General features: G+C 46.5%; 1 protein-coding gene across 3 annotated transcripts in view; it reads left to right on the top strand.

The window, feature by feature from the left end:
* LOC144755389 (uncharacterized) overlaps positions 1-15,392 on the top strand; it is an 890,492-nt gene that overhangs the window by 837,098 nt on the left and 38,002 nt on the right. For 2 of the 3 annotated variants that reach the window (XM_078644237.1, XM_078644238.1), the window contains exon 6: positions 14,780-14,919. In XM_078644237.1, the coding sequence (XP_078500363.1) occupies positions 14,780-14,919 (140 nt within the window). The remainder of the gene's footprint in view (positions 1-14,779; positions 14,920-15,392) is intronic. The other variant, XM_078644239.1, reaches the window with a different exon arrangement.

Below are 15,392 nucleotides of genomic sequence, written 5' to 3' on the forward strand. Positions count from 1 at the left end.
TCGTGGTCGGAGTGTGGTCCCGGCCCCAACTGGGAGCCAAGTGCCACCCCCTCCAATGGATCCCCACAGTAGCAGCCCATGTAGAACTAGGCTGTTGCTCCCTCCTCAAACCAAACCGAGTGTGGCCACCAGCCATGGCAGCATAGCACCTGGTCATCTATATCTGACATATAAAGAAAGCATGAGTCAGTTCCCTCAAAAGTCAGGGCACATCCTCCTGGACCTCCTGCATTGCCTCGTCTCGGCGAGACGTTGACCACGACTGCGAGCCACGGCTCGAATGCGATCTTTCCTGGCGCGGAGTCAAGTCAAGTCAAAACCACTTTATTCGATTTAGTTAAAAATCATAAAAGCATTCTACATTCACAGAGGAGGGGCAATACAAATTCATGAGAAATTACAAAGTCAGTAGGACAATAGTATTTACATATTCACAATATTAAAAATGATGCAAAGCATCAGTATAATTTAATATATTCACAATTTAAAAATACAGCTAAAAAGGAGTAACTATTTCGCTAAAAATTTACAAATACACAAAACATTATCCATTTTCACCTTCCATACAAAAACCCATATATTACATTTTAAGTCTTCTTCTCCTGATCCTAACTGCAGCAACAAGATAATTGGCCACGCTAAACATAGCCAAAGCAGAATCCAATAATTGGAGATACAGGAGGGCAGGTTTTGACTGAGTGAAGGCTTTATCCTTCAGTAATGGAACCAGGTATTTCTGTCTGGGCACCCTTCGCCGTGTTGATCCGTCCGTCCATTAAAAGACCTCTTCCGGGGTGTCGAAGAAGAATGTGCGGGACTGGAAGACGACCCGCAACCTCGCTGGGTAAAGCAATGAATATTGCAGCTTCAGGCCCCTGAGGCGAGTCTTGGCCGCGGTGAAGGATTGGCGCTGTTGCTGAACCAATTTTGTGTAGTCCGGGAAGATAAGAATGTTCGCATTCTCGTACGTGAGCTAGCCCTTCAGTCTCGCCTGCTTCAGGATTACCCCCTTCACAATCCTCCGGAAATCCTAGAAAGCGAAGGTTACTGCGCCTGGCGCGCCCCTCCGCGTTCTTGGCTCTCAGAACCAGGCCCTTCTGAATTCCCTCCAGGGCCCCGACTCTCATTTTCAAAGTAGTAACATCGTCCTCCACCTCCGATATGCGCGTTTCCGCACCTGTAATGCGTTTCACAGCGTTTTGCAGGTCCTGCCGAAGAAGCATAACATCAGAGCCCACTGCCCCTATCTTGGCATCTTGCCCCTATCTCTGGACTGCGTGATCGCCGCCAGGAGCGCCGCGTTGTCTGGCACCTGTGACTGCGCTCCTTTCGCACCAGCCGCCTCATTGAATTTGTCAATTGGTCCCTGTTTGCCCTGACTTCCACCTCCGCCTCGCGTCATGTTGATCTCGATGTGTAGGTTTGCCCACCGGCCCCTGCACGGCCTGCCCGCGCCGAGTCGCAACTATGGCCGCCAACTGCCGGTTGCCCGCCCAAGGGGGTGTCGAAGTGTTTATCTCAGCGCTGTCCTCAGCTGACCGCTGCGTTGCCCCCTGGCCGGCGCTCGAGGATGCTGGGCACTGGCCCCGGCCGCTACAAGGTCCCAGATGCAGGAGAGGTGTCACAGCGCGGTCAGTGCCCCAATATACGTGCGCCGGGGCCCGATTTGACCCCCGAGTTCTGGCCGTCCAGCCGCAATCACACCGCAGCTCGCCGCCAGGCCGGCCACTGCCGCAGACCAGCGCTTCAGGCCCACTGAGCGCCGCACTAACCTGTGTATGCGGCAGCGCCGCTCGCCCGCCCAGTCGTGCCTCTCCGCCGATCAGCGCGGCAGCCACTGCCACTCAAGATGGCGGCCACTCTCTCCGGCCGTCTCCGGATCGGGCTCCCTCCAGGCTCGCCTTGTCCCTGTGTCCCCTACGTTGCCACCAGACGGGAGACGCGGCGTTCAGGGCTCCCCAGCCCCAGGGTGATCTGTGGGGCACGCGCCTCCTCCGCTCTCGGTGCGGCCGCCCCAGCTGGTCGGGCCACGGCAAAATTGAGGTCCCGGCTTTATAGGCCTCGCCGGTCAGCTTCGATCGCGGCTCTCCGCCGGGACACTCCCCGACCACGGGAGCCGATTTCGGCGCCGCCAAATGCCGTCGATGGATGCCCCCGGGACCGGGCACCAAGCGGGATCACTGGGAACCGTTTACGATGACCAGGGCCAGGATATTGATGTAGGATTTCTGCTGGCCGGTCGGAGCTCACGCTCTACATGACCGCCATGTTCGCCGGCTAAGCCACGCCCCTGTCTTATATACATTCAAGTGTTTAAGTATTTGTATGTATGTATATTATTACTAACCATCCTCTAAGGTTAGACATGTCTTTATTAGAGTACTTCTATACATGTATGTCAACGCAACTGCTAACTACTCTGATTCAAGCATGTGAATCTATGAAAGATCCAATACTGGAGAAGAAAATGTGTTACTTATCTGTAACTACGGTTCTCCAGTATTGATATCTTTCATAGATTTACATGCGACTCACCCTCCCTCCTTGAGAGGCTTCCCTTATTTCCTCAAGGTATAAAACTTGTGCTTGAAAATCTGAGGAATGTAACCTCTCTTGGGATTGTTGTAGAGGGTGCTGTCGCCTGATTAGGTGCTACCTAAGTTTGCTTCTGTTTTTACAAAAAAAAATGGATAGGCTATTGCTGTGACTGTTCATTGTATTGTAGTCTATTGTAGTATTATCTACTGCTTTTATATGTATACCGTGGCACCATGACGGAGATGATTCAAGCATGTAAATCTATGAAAGATACCAATAATGGAGAACCGTAGTTACAGGTAAGTAACTCATTTTCCTACAGGGCTACACTGTCCTCTTTTCCTTCATCTCTCTCTATTAAAAAATCTATTTGAAAGAGATTTAAGTAGTCAAATAACTTTTTTCAGTAAATTTGAATTAAATTTGTATGTATGAATATGTATTTCAACACACCCTTTCCCACCACAAAAACAGGCTCCATCATGCTCGGGCTTACTAAGAGCAGACTGTATTGTGGCTTCTGGAGTCGCCATTTAGTTCTTTTTATACATGTGGTTCATATATATATATATATATATATATGAACACACAAACCCCGGTTCTGAGAGAAGCCGTCTTACAGGGCGGTCCGTGATCAGGGCACCGGTAGCCCTGTACAATATCGTATTTACAACGCTTCCCCAATTCGGAAGAATTATCACGGACACCTCGCATGGATTGCAGGTAATTTATTCAAATATCAGACTGCACCGCAACGCGTTTCACCTTTCGGCTTGATCACGCTAAAGAAGCATTACAGTTTACACATTTAAATATACGTCAGTGATAAACATAAACAAAGGACTCAACCACAGTGAAAAAAATAACACATAAATCTACGGTGGTTCCGCCATTTTGACCTAGTCAATTTCGTCATTCAATACACATAGGACAATGCCACATGTTGCTCATTCCTATCTCTGGTATACTGTTATAGTGAAAACAATTCATACAGTTTCAGCAATATAATTCGGAAACAGCACTATTACCCAAGTGGGCCAACATTTCTTTTGAAGAAAATCAGAAGAATACCGCCCAAGTGGGCTGTAAGTTCATCTATAAAGCAGTTCATTTTCAATTTTGTACATGTCAAAAGTTGTATGTACCAATGGGCTGAATCCATGTCACATTCTATTGCCTAAACGTAAAGGAAAACCTTGGTTTTGGTGATCAAGCCGAAAGGTGAAACGCGTTGCGGTGCAGTCTGATATTTGAATAAATTACCTGCAATCCATGCGAGGTGGCCGTGATAATTCTTCCGAATTGGGGAAGCGTTGTAAATACGATATATATATATATATATATATATATATATATATATATATATATATATATATATATATGTATATATATTCACACTCCAAGTTCCACCTCTGCGCATCCAGCACACTTGCTGACGGGTGCCATCAAGAATGGAGGTGGGTCCATTCAAAAACATACAGGCTCCAGTGTAAAAACACACAGCACTCGCGGAGTTCCTTTATCCATTTATTTCAGCGAGGACGCGTTTCGGCGTTCTGCCTTCATCAGCTCGCATTTGGAAATAAAACAGCATATCTGTGGCAATACTTGAACTGACAAATGGCTTTTCATTGGGCGCAGCAGATGAGAGGGAGCAGGTGATTGGCTGATAGTATACCAATGACATTTCTCCATTCTTGTTGTTATGAGCAGGACACACTCGGGAAAGTTCAGATGTTTGTCTTTCATATTATTCATAAAACAGGCTCCAGCATGCTCGGGCTTACTAAGAGCAGAATTTATTGTGGCTTCTGGAGTCGCCATTTAGTTCTTTTTATACATGTGGTTTATATATATATATACATTTTAAAGCGCTTACCAGTGGCGCTTTTTGACAACCCCTGTCACGTTTGGGAAAGAAGTCCATTGGTACTGCTTCACGGCATATACTGCATTCCTGTTAAGGAATACTTCGGCCCCGCTCTTGTGCACGGCGTTCGGGGCGGTGGAGGTATTTTACCTCTGTTTGTGGCACTCTGCCCCCGCTCAATGACTGCCGCACACGAGGGCTGTGACAGTTTGAGGAGACCGGAGGAGCAGCTTGATTGGCGGCGAGCGGACAAAGGGAATATCGAGCCCTGCTGGATTTGGGCTACCGCTAAAAAGAACACTTGAACCTCCGCCATGTACCAGCCCATTCTGCTTCAACATATGGCATTGTGGGAGTTGTGGTGCAATTACAATGATTTGCACTACAACAGGTGTGCTTCACGGCAAGGGGGAGGAGCGGAGCCTAGTGTTCATCTAGGGACAGCAGGAAGCACTTACCAGGACTCTCTGTCGGGTGAAGGGCGCTGAGGAAGGCAAATGCGCCGAAATGCATTCGCCGCCACCGGACTGTGCGTTGCTGTGAATTAAAGCTGCTCTGAAAAGTATCTCCTCTGTGGTTGCCGCCTTCTTCTTCTTGTGGATGGCTGTGTGGATATATATATATATATATATATATATATATATATATTACCTACTGGCGGTCGCCAGTAGGTAGTTATAGTTAGGACCTAGTTTCCATAGGAAATCCGCAACATTCTATTGGGAATAACTTTTGCGCCGGTGGACGAATCTTCTCAAATTTCTCAAAGAAGATGGCCCGTTCCGCTCTGCTCCTTCCCTGAAAGTTTCGGGGGGGATTCGTCAAGCGGGGGCCGAGATATTTGGGGGGTCCCAAAACGTGTTTTCCCCATGTTAATTTCCATAGGGCGGTTGGACTCACTTTTAGCCCGAACGGCTGAATGGATTCCCACCAAACTTGGCAAAATTGTAGGGACTGGTAGCCCGATGTGCCTTTGCTATGTCTCAAGATATGTGCTCCAGTGGATTTAGAGTAATTTAGGTTAAATATATATCTATAGGCGCGCCCCGGTACGCGCACCGGGGCGCGCCCCAGCGCGCTACGCGAGTTCGCGAGCGGAAAGCTGATTGGCTCTCGGGTGTCTTGTCAACATTCCAAACAGTCCGGAGCGGCCACCATCTTGTGTCTCGGTAGGATCGAGACACAAGAGGTGGCAAAAACAAAGGGGGAAATGACCAAAAGGGGGCAGTGTAGACCCCCCCTGACACCCTAGGTTTGATGTGGGGGCCATAAAAGGGCACCGCGGGGCAAACATTTTTTTTTTTAAATTCTATTTCGCGGGGGTGCGCCTGGTACGTGCACCGGGGAGCGTACCGTGGAGAAGAAAGAATGACAGAGTTTTTTAAAAATGTAGCATTTTTTTATAAATTGGAGGTAGTTCTGAAAAGAACTTTTTTTTTTCTTTTTGGTTTTTTTTATATTTTTTTATACTTTTTTAAAACGATTTTATATTTTTGGGGGATTTTTTTCAGGGAAAAAACAAAAACAGGGATTCCAAAACTGCTCAACAGAAGCAAAAAATTGTGAAAAATTAGGGACGGGGAGGGCAGCGGTGTTCCTGTCTCTTTATAGCAATGAGTTCAACGCTCTGCTCCCCATAACAGAGCAGTTCATCACAGTCCACGCATAGAAATGTTATGCCTGCAAACACCGGCTGCACGTTAGGGACCATTCTTCCACGTGGTGTTCCTGAAGGTGTTGCTCCACCAGTGGAGGTGCTGCTGCCATCTCTTGGTAAATTCCGTGCCAGGTCCCTCACACTCTCCCTGGCATAGTTATTTGGGCGTCTTCTCTGGACATGCCTTATTAAATTGGCATTTCCAAAGCTATATTTCTTATTAGGATTGCCTCTGGATAAAATACTGCCACATATCTTGCAGGTTACCTTAGCAGCATTAACCTTTTTTTTTCCTTCAGGGATGTCCAAAATTTTCCAAATGAAGTGGTCCTTTGTTTTGTGGTGAGGAGGGTCCTCAGGCAAAAAACCATCAGAATCACTGCTGGATGACTCCCTTGCTGCCATTGCTGTAGATCAGGAAACTTTGAAAAGCAGATAATGCAAAGAACACCTCTTGCTCTCTCCAAGTACAAAGCAATGAGAGAAATGGGTGGGTTTCTCAATATTTGGAAAAAAAAATGTTCTGAACCAATGAAAAGTGTTATTTTAAAGTCACATGGCTTGACGCGCTTACGCTACGCGCCCTGGGGCGCGTCCCGGGGCGCGTAGCGTAAGCGTGCCGGGGCGCTTACGTTGCGCGGTCGTATACGCTCGAGCGCTTCCGGGAGCGCTTACGCGGTGCGTCATAAGACGCATCTCGCGGCTACGCGATACTTGTCTTATGACGCAAGGCGTCGCGGATAGGCGATACGTCACGATGATGTTTTCGTTCACGGCAATGGCGCTAACGGGACGCTCCCCGGTACGTGCCCCGGGGCGCGCCATAACAATGCGCTCACTGGTGAGCGCATCGGTATGCGCCCCGGAAGCGCTCCGAGGCAAAAAAAATAAAATAATTTTTTTTTAAACATAATAAAATAGTATTACATAATTATACAATATAAAATTCATTATAAAAAATATTACATTTCATACCTATAGAGATTTGCTATTAAAAAAAACGATGAAATTCACTGAAAAAACCATAGGTTTCACACCAGTTATAGTTAGGAATTAGCATTTAAAAAACCTATTAAATTCACTGAAAAAACCATAGGTTTCACACCAGTTATAGTTAGCTGGAAATTTTACTCGCATAAAACCATTGAAATTCCCACGTTATAGTTAGTTGGACTCACTATAACTTGCGCGTCCAATGCACTGCTGATGACGTCACATATTACATCACTCATGACATGGTCAGTGACATCACTCATGACATCACTGATGACACCATCCTTGTGACAGAGTGACAAACCTCCTCTCACTGTAATGTAACCCTTGAAGCACATATTCAATAATAGAAACTAAAATTTTCAAAAAAATGGAGATACCCATACTAGTAACAACAACCAATTCAAAAAATTCCACCATCTATATACACATCCACTTATTCACCAACAGTTCTATATAGTAACTCATACATATACTCACTCATTATATGTAGTGATACACCTATACATCCTGTCACACACCAACAGTCATCTAAAAGATACTCTGACACATACTCACACATGCAAATAAACTATTAAACATCCATTTATTTGCATATACAGCTATACACACACTACCACTTTACTTCTAATGAAACTTACACATACTTACTCTCTTAAACAATCACTTATAGAAACACATACTAATTTAAACAGGAACTCTTACAATCTCTTACTCTCACATATACTCACTTATATACATTAATATTCACATACACTACATTAATACATATGTAGTTACTGATAAAGACACTAGTGAGACACTCATTCACTCACTAACACACACATATACACACTCATCCACCCATACAGTCCTGCACATATGCTGTCTTTAAAACACATACAAAGAGAGAGTTAGTCATTCATGCATTTATGTGCTAGGTAATACCCCCACCAAACCATACAAACACTCATACTGATACTAAGAAAAACATGTAATAACCCATATACATACACATGTAGCTACTCACCAACCCATGCAGCCACTTATACACAAAGTGAAACACTAATACATATATTTAAATATTTAACCATTACTCACTAATATATGTATTCACTAAGATACACTTAATAAGCCAGTTAACCAATCAACATGTAAACACTTATTTAAACATTTATTCTTCCATCAACTTTTACATATACATATATAAAACATATTTATTATTCAGAAAGACACACATTCACTGGATGGTGTCATCAGTGATGTCATGAGTGATGTCACTGACCATGTCATGAGTGATGTAATATATGACGTCATCAGCAGTGCATTGGACGCGCAAGTTATAGTGAGTCCAACTAACTATAACGTGGGAATATATATATACACACACACACACGCACACACACACACACACACATATATATATATATATAGATTCATTACCCTTTTTTAAATGCAATCTGAAGAAATTGCCCATTATAGCGTTTCTTATAGGCCGCAAAATATTCATGTCTTAAGTGTTTCTACAGGCCTTAGTGAAGGAAAGCAAACGCCTGCAATTATAATAGTAAGTGCCCTAAGAGAAAACTGGGATTACAGGTAAGAAACCATTCCTTCTCCGGTATTGCTATTTTTCATAGAGTTGTGTGAGCCACCTTTTGCCCTGGGGCTCAACCAGGTTACCATATTCTCAGAACTTCTACTACAAAATCTGAGCATACCTGGGTAGGTAATAGTGACGGAAGTGCTGTATGCTGATTGGCCACACAATCTTTTGAAAATTATGTGCATAAGGTACTTCTATGACTATGTCAAAGTTTTCTCCCTTTATTTAACATTGTACTGCCCAGTATATATATCATCAGACTCCGAAACCAATACTAAAGAACTACAGGTGCAGGTAAATACCTTTTTTCTTTTCTTCTGTGCTAGTATTCTCTAACTTCATCGGAAAAAAAACAGGAGCAACTGCCCCGAGAGCATGATGAGATACTGGAGGGCTGTGATCCCTTAAAGCTGCAGTGTCAGTTTGTTTTAGCTTTACAATGATGGTTCCCATATGTACATCCCTTTATGTCCTTTCAAATAGGCTTGGGAAGCATCTCTGGTGACATTTATGTATTTTTGAAAAGGTTTTATTATTTAAAGTAAATAAATGGATTTGACCAAAACACCCTATTTTTACATGTTGCTAAATTATTTGTTTTTAAATATGAAGATATGTCTTTAAGAAAGTCAAATGTGCAATATATTTTCTTTGAAAATGTTTGCCAGGATCCCGCATGTGAGTGGTGCTATTCAGTACTTATGATTTCAGCAGAAATTCTCCTGAAGGAGAACTAACATTACCTGTAAAGAGCTATTCCTTACCACCCTGCGCCAGTTCCTTTTTTTGTTTTAATAACTCTTTTTATTGTTTTACATCAAGGCACCGCATCAAGAAAAGAGAAGATGAAAAGGCAAACGTTGTCAGTAGCCAGTATTGTAAACGTCCACCTCATGGAGTTAACAAAGCTATAAGCCAACAACCCGGAGGCAGGCAACGTGAACCAAGGGCTACAGTAATCGACTTATCTGTTTTACATTCCGTGATCTTCAAAATCTCAAGCCAGCTAAAGCTCCGCTTCAGCAGAAGCCGTCACTGGGCCAGGCGTGTGATCTAGCTGCATGCCTTCAAGAAGCGAGAAGCAGAATCCCCCTCCCCCACCCACCCAATCTCCTCCGCACCCCATCCTGTCCCATGAGGCGGCTACGCTGGTGCCCCTACTCGCTGTTCAGTGTGTCGTAGGGGACTGGCCTATGTCAGTGAGGTGCAGAACCTGTAGCAGCTTAGGACAGGTGACTTCTCCAAACTCCTCACTGAGGATGTTTAGGAAGGGAGCCCAGAGTTCCTGAAAAGCATCTGTTTTGTTGTCCGCCATCAGTGATAAACGTTCCATGCCTAACACCATCCATAATCGCCTTAGCCAAGCAGAGTGATCTGGGATCCTCTCGGACCCCCATTGAGCTAGCAACTCTAGGTGCGTGGCGTTTAGAACTGTGGCTATCTGCCTCCCTCTTACGGAACGCAAAGGGAAGGTCACACATTTGGGAAGCCCCAGCAGTATGTATGCGGGAAGCGCGGGATGTCTGTGTCAAAATCCCCATTAATGTCTTAGAAAATTAGATCCCAGTACCACACTAGCTTAGGGCAATGCCATAGGAGATGTACCAGTGACCCAGTCTGCCCACAACCCCGCCAGCAGGATGCTGGCCGCTCTTTATTCCAATGACTGAGTCGGACCAGAGTGAGATACCAATACGTGGCCACCTTGTATAGCGCCTCTGTGAAAGACAGGTCATGTGCAGTGTGGTGTTCTCTGTAAAAAATGTCCTGCCATTCTTTGCCTCCTCCCATAGTAACTGGCCCTTAGTCTTTGTAGAAGAAGTGTTTGGAAAGAGGAAGGCATAGAGTTCCGATATTAGGCGCTTGTCGCAAGGCCCCTGGTCTTGTTGCCGAGGATGTTACCCAGTGTTGCGCTTCTTGGTACATATAGCAATCCATTGCTGGGATCGCATAATCCTCCTGAAGCTGAGTGAATAAGGCCCTTCAGGTCGAAAAAGTAGACCATCATCTTACATCCCTTCTCACGTCATCGCTGAAATGATTCAGAGTTACACCCCAGTGGAAAATCCAGGTTGTCTGTTAGAGGGGTCATTGGGGAGGGGAAGGTGGTAAGACCATGTCGGATCGCAGTAAGATCCCACACTTTTAGAGTTGTCGCCATAATAGGAGAGGAGTATAGACCCCAAGCTCTATGCTACCGTGGGAGCCACAGTTCACACCAGATATTTCTGCCAGCTATTGTTTGATCCATAAATGTCCAGTGTTTCTCCGCCTCAGGGTGGTTTCACTCTAATACGAAGCGCAGCTGTGAAGCTTGGAAGTATCGTGCGACCACTGTGACTCCCATTTCCCCATCAGATTTCCGATGCAAAGCTGCGAGACGGCTGCCTCCCACCCCAGATGGAGTGATTTATAGGCTGTTGAAGACTCCATAGAGTGGCCGGAGGGAGGTTAAGGGTTTGGTTTGGAAGACATATAGTATGCGTGGCAAGATCAACATCTTGACTGCAGCATTGCATCCTGGCCAAGATAGGCCCGCGCGCGTCCACGTTGTCAGGGTCGTGGTAGTTTGGGCTAGTAGTGGAGTATAGTTCCCCATGTATGGTATGTGCTGGGTGGCCCAAGAGAATGGGAATTGTTTAGCTAAGACTTCTTCAATGGCTGTGGATGTGGACAGGTTCAGGATTTTGTATTTATGCAGTTTCACCTTGACTCCTGAGACAGCGCTGAAACATAAGAAGTCATCGACCAGGGCTGCTAAGGTAGTCTCCAGATTCGTCAGTGTTAAATCACATCATCAGGTTAAAGACTAATAGTATGTGTGTCCCCGAAGGTGAATACCGGAGATTCACAGATTGTCCCTAATCCTCTGAGCCACCAGTTCCATATACATAGCGAACAATAGGGGAGGAGAGCGGGCACCCCTGCCGAGTCTCCAGACATATGGGAAAGAGCGCCAAAGAGAACCCGTTGACCCTAATTGATGTTCGCGGCGCTTTGAGCCACCCAAGAAATCTGTCCCCAAACCCAAAGCAACAGAGCGTCTCCATTAAGAAGGGCCAATGTACCCTGTCAAAGGCTTTTCAGCATCGACAGGTAGTGGTAGCACCTCCCGACGCGAGCGAGCAATAAGATCTGTGAGGTGGAAGAGCCGCTTCGTGTTGTCCCCTCACTGACTGGTGAACCCGGCCTGGGTCAATATGGCTTGGCATGTGCGGGTTGATGCGTGGTGCCAAGATGCTCGTGAAGAGTTTAGCTTCGACATTAAGTAGTGAGATTGGCAGATACGATGCACAATCCAGTTTTTTTTTGCAGGTTTTAGTATTACTGAAATCGAGGCCTCTGTGAGCGAGTCAGAAAGTGCTTCAGTGTTGAGAAAGGAGTTAAAAAGTCTTGTTAGGACCGGGGTGTGGACCTGACAGAATTTCTTTTAAAACAAGGGGGTAAGCCCCTCTGGTCCCCGGGTCTAGCCGTATGTGGGTGGTCTCTGGGAGGCCAGCAACATGGTACAAGAGTTCTGTCACATACTCACTGAGGTTGGAGCCGTCTGCTGTGGACGGTACCCCTCGAATCCTTATGCTGTTCCTCAGTGACATGTTTTCAAGGTCTTCGTTATGGGCTTGGAGGTCTAAATGCTGTTCTTTCAGCCTGAGTACTTCTTGCTGGAGCCAGGCCACCTCCTCCACCCGACTTGACCATCTGTCCTCGAGCTCGGCCAGTCTTTCGCCCACTTCGTCCACGTCGCGTTGCACCTCACGGAACTCAGAGGTTATCTCGGTCCTCATCACATATAGGTCCGCTCGGAGGGAAGAAAACAGGGACTCCACATATGCATTGGTGTGCAGGGCCTCTCCATCCCCCACTTCCATCCTGGTTTCCAGGTTCGGTGATGCAGGGGTGTCCCCTGACCCGGAGCCGGACGCTTTCGCAAATAAAACCTTTAGGGAGCTATCCTTCCTTGCCCACGAGCCCACCATGCCACTCCGGCTGCTTCTCTGGGAGTTGCCTGGTGTATGGTACCAGGGAGCTCTTCTGACCCGGGTGACTTCTTACTTTCTATGTCGTGTGCTGTAGCATGTCCTCTGCCGAGGGCTCCGACGCAAACTAGTGGCTGCCAAAAGTGGGGGGCATGACCAGAGCCCTCCAGGGTGGGCACTGACGCAAGATTAGCTATGGGGTTGCCAGACGGATCCCACAGCAACCAGTATAAGAAGGGCCAAGGCCTCCCTCCGCATCTGGAGCTCCCATATTCCATCCCCTGTGGTTGTGGGATAGTCGTGCACTGCGTTTATCTTGATGTGGCTTCGGTAGGCCAAGGTGTGTGGGGAAATTAGTGTGAGGGTTTTGATCCCACTCAACCGTCTCATTGCTTCCGGCAGCGGAGGTGGCCCTACCTCCCCTGCTATCCTCCAACACACAAGTGGGAGCCTTTGGTGTCCCGATGTGTTGGGGGCACGCTGCAGGGGAAGGGTCGTCTCCCAGGGTTCCCCTCAGATCGGTGTCCCTGCAAGCCACGTAGAGTGGGCCACCATGGTGTCACAACTCAGATCCCGAATCTGCCACAGGGTCGCAAGTCCAGTACGCTCAAGGCTCCCGTTAGCCCCAGTCTCGCTGCAGGGTGTAGTGAGAGGGGATGAGCTGTCTCCGCTTTGTCCTCTGGACACTCCCCCCCCCCCCACAAGACCCACTGTGCACTACAGTCCAGCAGGGGTCAAAGCGTGGGGCCAATGCTGGGGCACTGGTCACTCACCACCAATCAGCGTAGGCGACACAGGTTGCACTCCGTTCTTCCCCAGCAGGGGTAGGCCCCAGGCAGTAGGCCAAATTCTCTCTCACCCACCACCAGGTGCCGCGTCCAGATGCACTCAGTACTTTAGGGCTCGGTCGGGGCCCACTGCTTCCCCCATTCTTGTTCGGCCACACACCTCAGAGGCCTGCGCTGGGAGCCCCCGGCCCGCTCCACAAGCCCGGGTGGGCCTGCCTGCCTCGTGGGCGACCAGGAACCGTCTGGTGGGGAACTCCAAGCGCAGCTCTGCAGGTCCGAAAGAGGCTCAGTCGCAGACCACGGCTGCCGGATATGCGCTTAGCTTTGAACGAGCGCAAGCCCTCCAGATCCACACCCCGCCTCTCAGGTGCGCCCCAGTCAGGTCGCGGATCCCATCGCTCTGCAATGCGTGGGCACCCGGGGGCTCTCGGGTCGAGCTGGCGGGGGCAATAGTCAGCTTTATAGAGCAGTGGGACGGAGCGGTTGGAAAGCACGTCCTAACCTGCCACCATCCTGGCCATGCGCCCCTCGAGTTCCTCTTAAAATTGCAAAAACAGGATAATGAAGGATGGTTATTTCACTTCTTTCTAGTTTCTGATTTGAGAACATTTTTTTGGGCAGATGGGTAATGAGTAATATAGAATGCGGATACACAATAACATTAATTAATAATTTATGTTGATATCTACTGGTTAAATTACCTATCTGACTCACATCAAGATACTAATTCAATTGAGATACTTTTTGGGGAAAAGGACTTCAAAGAAGTGCAGTTACTCCTTAGATTATGTGGTCAAGACAAAAGTCAAAGGTGTCAGATCTGTCTTAAACAACAGACAAATGACCAAATTCAGCAAAGAGAAGCCATTGAGGATGATCTCTCTATAAATAATTGCCACTATTTGGGAAAAGGGGATTTGCTCACCTCCATAAACAATGGTGCATTCTTCTAAATGCTAGTCAGAACAGGATATGGTCCTCTGCATTGTTGTAGGTTTGTTTTTATTACCAATTAAAAGACTTTCCTTTGGGTCTTATTTGAATCTACTACCCAAGATATTCTTGATTATGTAGATGCCAAATTTAACAAAGCGGCTGCTTGTAATCTTTGTGAATCATATGTTGGATACCCCGGATAACTGTTTCTTCATTATGAGATTTTCATAAACACTGAATGGTACCTCCTATTGGGTATTCACTGTAATTATGTTTGCTGTAATGTTTTTATCTGTAATGACTTAGAGCCTCATATGACTGTTGAACATGGTGTGTATACGCTATTGGAAGCTTTTCTGGTTAACTTTTACTGTGGGGGTTCATTAAACCCTGAGACAAACACATTGCTAACCATATTTTTCTCTCACACTCAAGGCTTTCTGGAGGCCCAGCTAAAGAGTGTCTTGCAGATTTCATGCAAATCCAGGCTCTTGAAGAAAGGGGGCAAGGCAGGTGAGGAAGTGCTTGACAAATCAGAAATCACACTTGAGGAGGCCGGAATAACCCATGGAGAGGTGAGCAGTGCCTCTATGGGCATTTTTAGTGGATGGTAGTCGAATGCGGCAGTAGGTATTGAACATTCTGTGGTCAGTGGATAAGCAGAAGTAAGTGGGAAGGTTTTGAGATGTTGGAGACAGGTGTTTGATGTACAAGATCCTACACAGAGGCTTCAGAGAAGTCTGCTGGCTTTTAACTACTTCTGTAATTATATAAAACACACAATTCTTATCAATGGGATTACCTGTTATTCGTTTCCAAGAAGGTAAAAGTAAAAAAAACATGAGCCTTTGAAACATGATAAAATATATCAAGAGAGAACTCTATGAATTAAAATGTATCATAATCTAACTGTAGTTACATAGAAAAGGGTTTAAAGCAGTGTTTGCAGAGAGCATTGCTGCCTTGTATAACACTTGGAGGGTTACCTGACTAAAGATGGAAGGGGCATATCAGCAAGGGCCGGCGATAATTATCGCTCAACGCTCTT

Source organism: Lissotriton helveticus, chromosome 5_1 (genome assembly GCF_964261635.1).
Source record: "Lissotriton helveticus chromosome 5_1, aLisHel1.1, whole genome shotgun sequence".
Taxonomy (NCBI): Eukaryota; Metazoa; Chordata; class Amphibia; order Caudata; family Salamandridae; genus Lissotriton; species Lissotriton helveticus.